This window comes from Myiozetetes cayanensis, unplaced genomic scaffold, assembly GCF_022539395.1.
Source record: "Myiozetetes cayanensis isolate MyiCay16 unplaced genomic scaffold, myiCay2020 scf6-25, whole genome shotgun sequence".
NCBI classification, from domain to species: Eukaryota; Metazoa; Chordata; class Aves; order Passeriformes; family Tyrannidae; genus Myiozetetes; species Myiozetetes cayanensis.
The window spans coordinates 36,432,564-36,440,058 of NW_026087853.1; the positions used below are offsets into that span (position 1 = coordinate 36,432,564).

General features: G+C 52.4%; 1 protein-coding gene across 4 annotated transcripts in view; it reads right to left on the reverse strand.

Moving 5' to 3' along the window:
* The window catches only part of TYRO3 (TYRO3 protein tyrosine kinase), a 41,731-nt gene extending 36,702 nt beyond the window's left edge, over nt 1–5,029 (reverse strand). For 2 of the 4 annotated variants that reach the window (XM_050336507.1, XM_050336508.1), the window contains exon 1: nt 4,593–5,024. Coding sequence is in view for 2 of the 4 variants with exons in the window: in XM_050336505.1 (XP_050192462.1) it covers nt 1,057–1,240; nt 4,593–4,680 (272 nt within the window). In the remaining 2 variants the exon portion in view is untranslated. Of the gene's footprint in view, nt 1–1,056; nt 1,241–4,592 lie in introns of all 4 variants that reach the window. The other 2 variants (XM_050336505.1, XM_050336506.1) reach the window with 2 other exon arrangements.
* Between the last annotated feature and the right edge of the window lie 2,466 nt (nt 5,030–7,495).

Below are 7,495 nucleotides of genomic sequence, written 5' to 3' on the forward strand. Positions count from 1 at the left end.
CCTAACTTATCTCTGGTGCTGCAGAAAGTTCTCAGTGGAGGAAAACAAGAGGCAAGAAAGGAGAACAGACCAAGAGATTGAGCGGTAGAGTTAACTAGTGGAACTAGGGGGAAGTAAACAGTATAGTTTCAAGACAAACTGTTTCCACAACATAATGTTATGCAATAGTTTTACTGTGCACAGATGTTTTTTCCTATCAAAATGTTTCTTACAGACAAGCTTTAACACAGAACTTTCGGTTGGTGGAATTGGAGACTGTGCAATGTCAATCTAAGAAACCTAACAGGAGATGAAGCCAGAGCTCAGGGAAGAGTGATTCTCAGTCAGTCAGGAGTTTTGAGCTCCCATGGTGATGGCATGTTTGCTTGTACAAGCTCTCTTAATGTACAAAAAAGACAGAGCAGAACCTTGGGTCTTGTTTAACTCAGTACTTCCAGAATTAGCTGACATGCCTCTTCTGCTGAAATAAAGGTACAGAGAGTTGCTTTGAAGAAGAGTTTCTGTTCCTCTGAACGGGGCAGAACCAATACCATGAGGTGTAAACGTACTAGGAACAAATTAGGATTCATTGCAAAATGAATCAGGAATGGTTCAGGTGACAAACACACCTACCCAAAGAAAGGAAGGGGAATGTAGTCCTGGGAGTCTCATTTCAATTAACAATCCTCACCCTTTAGGCAGACTGACAGCTCAAAAGAGAGAGTAAGAGAACAGAATGAGTATGATAGAGAAAACCTATTTATACTGCTGCATGGCAGAACAAGATGAACAAACAAGGCAAGAACATACTTTTCACCTTGAAGTCATGCCTCAAGCATCACAGGCATTAGCAAAGCACCTGCCCCCACAGGAGTCAGGAAACCAATATGGTTCTAGTGCATAAAATCTCAGCGCTCAATGGCTTCAATTCTGCTCTCAGTTATGCCCTTGTCACACACTGAATTGCAGACCTAAGGACCCTGCCCCACTGAGAGCACTGCAGTTGCATAGATATAGCTGACAGCAGAAAACTGCAATAGTTTCCATGTTATTCTTCCTTCTCTGCATCTGTTGTACCTGAGGAAGCCGATCCAGTGTTCTTCATCTACTGGAATGTACACCTGGTCTACGCTTTGCACCACTGCTCCGTCCTTGATCCACAACATCTCGGGATCTTCCATTCCCTCGAGGCTGCAATTTAGTTTCACGGGTTGACCCTGGGACACCTTTAATTTGATTGGAGGTCCTGTAAATTTCATACCTAAAAAAAAAATACTACTCCGCCCCACCCCCAGAAGAAGGGGGGTTGGAGTACAGCAAATTACTCTAGGTTGGTGGTCTGGAATTACATACCCTACCAGCACAAGCTGAGACAGTGTGTTAGTTTCAGTACTGCTCTACTATGTCTGCTAAGCAACAGTCAAATGCAAGCACTGAAAGCAAAATTGCTGGAGAAAAGTGGTAGTTCAGTGTACATAGGGATTTTTCCAACTCATGTAACAGCAGGGTGAGGATTTGCAGAGCAGTGCCCAAGCAGAGGCAGACAGAAATGCTGGGAGGTTCGCCGTGTCAGTGATCCAGCAGTGCTAACTGCATTCATTCAATAGGCTACCACACCTCCCCCTTTTCTCCAGGCTTGAATTTAAGCTACGGTGCTCTCGTGCTGCTAAGAAATCATCGTGCTTGCTCCATTGTATGCATTTGCAAAGAGCCTGGATATGAGAAAGAATCAATTATGTCTTGTTATTCTGTGTACACTGTTCCCCTACATTACAGAGAGCTTCTCTGCAATTTGCAAAACCCATGAAAGCAAAGCCTATTCTGCAGCATACCTTGCTGAGGAGCAGAACAGATATTTGTGTTGCATGACGTGGGTGTGTGCTCAAACGAGCCTCCCTGGAGGACCCTCCAGTCCAGCCAAAGGACCACATTGCACCCAGAGCTATACCATTGCTACCACAAAGCAGCAGGGCCAGAGCTGGTGGAGCTGCTCAGGTTTATATTGACACAGAAGTGATCAGAATTTGGCCTGGAGCACTGTTACATGTGTGGGTGGATGGGGAGTGTTTCCCTCAAGCAGAAGCGAATATATGGAATTTGTTACCATGAGAAGACACGGAAGCCAACTATCTAAGTGCATTTAAGAAAGAAAGGCATATAAAGGAGGAACCAGAAGATCAAAGGAGACCGTGGGAAAGCAGGAAGGTAGAGAATAAATGTAAAGTTAGTTTTGTTAGGGAGAGTGGCCATTTCCTATGCAGTGGCACAGGACTGACAGACCAGAACAGGTCTAGCCTAATTCAATATTATGCCCTGGCAGTGGACTACACATCCTTCAGAAAAAAAATGACTCCATCCCTCTTGCCCAGCCATGTATATCCCATACATTACAACTTCTCCCAGTTCACTGGCTGGTCAGCTTCTCACAGGACACCTTGCTAGCCCCCAGAGCCAGACAGAAAAACAACAGTAGTGAAATCCAAAGCAGCCCCGTTGCTCTCAAACTCTGTTACAGCCTTATCAGTAATCCAACACAGATTTCTGATATGCCCTTTCCTTCTTGCCAAAATGCCACCCTCCCACAGCCATGAGGGCACCACCTCACAGGGCACTGCAGCAGCAGAAGAACTCACAGTGTGGTTGTAACGACTGGGAGAAGGGGAACCATCACTGTGGGACCAGCCAGCGCTCTGCCACGAGGAGCCTGTACCCAGATGAGTACCAGCGGTCTGGGACCAAATTCAGAACGCAGGCAGGTCTTTATTCCTTTCCTTAAAGAGATCCCTCAGCCTGAGAACAGCTGGTTTCCCTCACTCAGTCTTTTGCTTTTCTATCTGCTGTTATTAATTTAGCAAATTCACAGTATTGGAAACCAGGCAAGCTGATCATTTTAGTTTAGTTGCTACAGCTCGTTTGCAGGGCTAAGGATTTAATCATCTTGGGTGAGGATGATCTAACCTCACATTACTTAACTCAAATGTAACACAAACAACATGTACTACGGCATGCCAGAAAGCATCCTCCCTTTCACCCCTCATGATGGTGGACTATAACATGAAAGCTTCATAGCAGCTCTCTCTGTGTTACAGAAAACTCATGTAGCCAGGCTGCTGAACACACGCGCAACTTGACACTTTCATTACATGTGCCTTCATGGAAAACCAAACTACTCAGCTTCCTTCAGACTGCCCTGCTGAAAGAGTTAGTCACAAATTAAACAAAGAAATGTTGTTAGAGACCCTTTATGGTTTTCATTTTGCACAGAAATTATTGATGTAGGAAATTAACAGACAGTACACGTGTTCAGTCTGTGTTGTACACATGGTCCAGGTATAATCCCTCCATCAATATGAAATGAAATGAAGAATTACATATTGGAGATTTATAATAAATTCACATGACCAAAATGCAGTTTTGGCTGCAGCATCTCTTTGTAGCTATCAGGGAGAATCACATTAAGAGGCAAATAGGGATTTTAATTTTCACCTATTCCTCCTTCTATTTTCCCCACTCACGATTTCTCATCTGACAACATTCTTGACTGTGCAAGAAATAATCTCATCTAAATAGGTTCTGCCAAGCCTACCTGTAAGAGCTGCAGGTCTTGGAATGTATAGATAGGAAACAAACTGTATTAAATTTCTTACCAGGCCGTTGTCAGAATTGACAGCAAGCGAACAAACTCGTCAAAATACACGGCATATAGGTTTGTTTGTTTTTTAAACTTGCTACCTCCGAATATTTTCATTCCTAGGAACATAATGTGTTTTATGTGAAGTTATATTGGGACCGGAGAGAAAGACATCTGCTCATGCTCGCCAAAGTAAAGGTTTTTCGCTCCTCAGATTCCTTAGGACACTGATCTAGCGATCCAGCCTGTGCCACAGCCCCCTCAGCTCCGTGTCACTGCACGCACATCGCTCCATATGCAGCGCGGAGCTAAACTCCCGGTGAAGTCGGGAGCAGGTTGGCCGGGGCGTCGAGACGCTCCAACACGCTGCCTTTCCCTGCGATTCGGAGGTGAAACTTCGGAATATGAGTTCAGGAGGTGAAAAACAACAAAAGCCACTCAGGAATGCGCTAGCGCCCGGCTTTCCTCGGCGACGACCCGCGCCAGGCACATACCAGAGCAGTGCCTCCCCACACACCGGGGAGGATTACTCGGGCTCCAGCTCGCCGCTCTACTCGCAGGCGGGCGAGGCTCGCACAGCCCGGGCTCCCCGCCGGCACCGCCGGCTCCCGAGCGCCACGTCGCTGGCCCCGCCGCTGGCCCCGCGAACACGGCGGAGCCCCCGCGCCCGGCCGGGAGGGGCAAACCGGGCCGGCCCCGACCACCACCTGTGGCTGCCCGAGGCCCCTCGGCCGCCGCACCGAGTGGACCCCGCTCCGCGGCGACCGGTCCGCAGGCATCCGGCCGCTGTCGGCGGCAGAACCCGCTCTCGCCCTCAGCCCCTGCCCACACCTGTAGAGGCGTCGAGGCGGGGGCTGCCCGCGGGGGGACCCTGTCAGCAGCAGAAGCCGTGCCCCGCAGCCCCTCCCGCAGCGCCCAGAGACCTCGGGGGGCACTGCCCCACCGCCACCCTCCGCCCCGGCGGGCTGTCAGCCCCGCTCACCTGCCACGGCAGCGATGTCCCGGAGCGCCGCAGCCCAGAGTCCCAGCACGAGGAGCCGCGGGATCGCCATGCTCCGCTTCAGCTCCATCGCTCCCGCACCACCATCCTCCCCCCTGCTCCCGGCGCCGCGGGGGGCTCCCACCGCCCGTGCAGGCGGCGGTGACGGCGACAGCGGCTGGGGAAGCCCCGCGTCGCCGCCCGACACCGGGCTCGCCCGGGGGGCTACGGGGACGCTCAAACTTCTGGCTGCGGCTCCGGCCGAAACGAGCCGCAGGAGAACCCGCCGCGGGGCGACGGCGAGGGTCCGTGGGGTCGGGTCAGGTCCGCTCCGGTCCGGTCGCTACCGCCGGGCGATCTCCCCCTGCCGGCGCGCAGCCACCGCGGCGCCACTCGGCACGTCCGTCCGTCCGTCCGTCCGTCCGTCCGTCCGTCCGTCAGTCCCTACTCAGCCGTCGCCGCCTCCTCCAGGAAATGGCGCTCTCGAGCGGTCACCGCGCGCTGTGCTCCCCCTCTGACATCACGCTCATGAATATGCATGAGCCGGGCGCCCACCGCCCCCCAAGCGGCGAATCACGGCGCCCGCCGCCCCCGCCCCGCCGCCCCGGGACGGCTCCGGGGCTCGGAGCCCCCGGCAGGGTGGGACGGGCCGGGCCGGGAGCGGCAGAGGGCCAAGGAGGTGTCTGGAGGCGGCGCCCCCCGAGGGCTGCTCCACAGGGCGGCCTGGTTTCCAGAGCGCAGGGAGGGGGTGACCCACATCCGCAGGAGCTGCCGGGGCACCGGTTATCCCCCTACCTACCTGCGGAATCAGGAGGCCACCCTGGTCCCTCAGGACCCCCGCGCACCCTCCAGCCCCTCACGGGAGAAGGGCTTGGGGCCACCACCGGGGCTCAGCCCCCCCAAACCAAGGCTCTGCCGGGATGAGCGGCACCCCGCCTCATGCACACAGCATCTCCAACCCCATCTCCCCGGCCGGCCCTCTCCGGCTCCTTCCCCCGACCACGCTCCCCTCACCGTTCGGACCCTGGCTCTGGGGATACCGGCCACCCCTGTGGACCACCCCTGACCTGTGGTGGAGCACCGGCAAGGTGAAGAGATCCACCCGTGCCCTTCGAGCAGGATCGGCTCGGCCGTGCCCTCTTTTCCGCTAGTGGAAAAGTAGGGAGTAAGCTGAGGAGGGAGATCTCTGCTGCCACAGGGTTACTAGCACGGCGTGGAAAAAGTCACCTACAGTTTTTTTAAAAAATCTGGCGCTGCCTTTTCGTAGGAAATCTGGGTTGAAAGGCGCCATAAGGAGCAATATCGTTACAACACGATGCAGCTTTCGGCTCTGCCACAGCCATCGGTGAGCAGCACTTGCCTAGCAGCTCCTGCAGTATACTCTGGAAAACTGGCTAAACGGAGGAGTGCAGGCAAACTGCCTTATCCCCAAGAGGGGAATGGAGAAACTGAGGCAGGACAGGCTCACATAATTCCATTCCAAACTCTAATTTTCACTCCTCCCTCCCCCAAGTCATTTACATTTCTGATAGGAATTCCTAGGGGACTGGAGCAATGCCAAGATTTCATTACTGGAATGGAAATGTCACTCCCTCCCCAGTGTCTCCTGCTGCAATGAGGCAGCTGGGAGGAGACACTGACAAGCCATCCATTCGAGAGCTTGTAGAAAGCCTAGGTGCTCCTGGAGACAGGAAATCGTGCCATGCCTCTCTCTGGGATCACGACAGCTCTTGGGCTGAGAGGTTCTGCACTAGTGCTTGCTAAAAGCTTCACACGCACTTGCTGTCACTGCTGTCTTCTCCCTCATGTATCCATATATACCCATCTATCCGGGTGCACGGTGTGTTTCTGCACTTACTCATGGCAATAGCACCTTTCAGAAAGAAGCTACTTTTGCAGACTTTAGTTGTCTCACGAGAAAAAATAATGGCCATAGAATAATGCTGTGTTTCTACGGTGATTTCCTTCTAAGGATTTCTTCCAGCCTTACAGTTACAGAGGCTTACAGCACTACGCTGCTCCCATGGGCTCAGGAAGCACTCCAGTGCACAAGCAGGAGGGAGGAGGCACAGGCAAGTGCTGTGACTTGGCCAAGCCTGACTGGGAAGGCATCAGCCGAGGGAGCACTGACTCCACATGGTGTGCCTGGAGCATACTTCTACCTTGACAGGCATGTTGTGCTTCATCCAAATGTCAAATGCAGTGCTCCTGAAGGCTTGGGAAGGGGTTGGAGAAGGGAGCTTTTATCTGCAAAGAGGAGAGTACCCAACAGAAAGCTGTTGTGGCATGGCACAGGCCAGCCTCTGGGCTAGTGCAAGAGACCAAAGGTTTGCTTGAAGCAGCAGACCAAATGGAACCTTCCCCATCAGGGGATCTGGCTTCAGCTCTTCTGAGAATGGCTTTGTGCTAACAGTCATAGGCAGGAAGAGCCATATGAAAATTGGACTGAAATCCTGCATGCACTGCCAGTTGGAGTGTAAACTGCAGTCAGAAAACTTATGGAGGATTATTACCATGCAGAAATCAGAGGAACTGGTGAGTCTGAAATGCTTTTAGGAACTAAAGACAAATAATCTCTCCTGACCTCTTGTGCCACAGAATTAAGCACCATGGCTTTGTTCTATAGGCCATAACATCAGTGACAGTGCTCACTGCTCACTCACACAGAACACCACTGATGCCTCCCTGGGTCACATCCTTTCCTTACTTATTCTGTTACGATAGCGTGTTGCCACATCTCACCAGCCTTGCTGAGAAGCATAGGCACATTCTAGAAAATGTCTGAAGAGCTGCACAATAATCAAGTGGTGAATTCCCAGTGCTGGGAGAAGATGAAGGACAAGGAAAAAAGAAAGGAAGGGGGAGGGAGAGAGAAAAGGCAGGAGAAAGACAAGTATTTGCTGGAC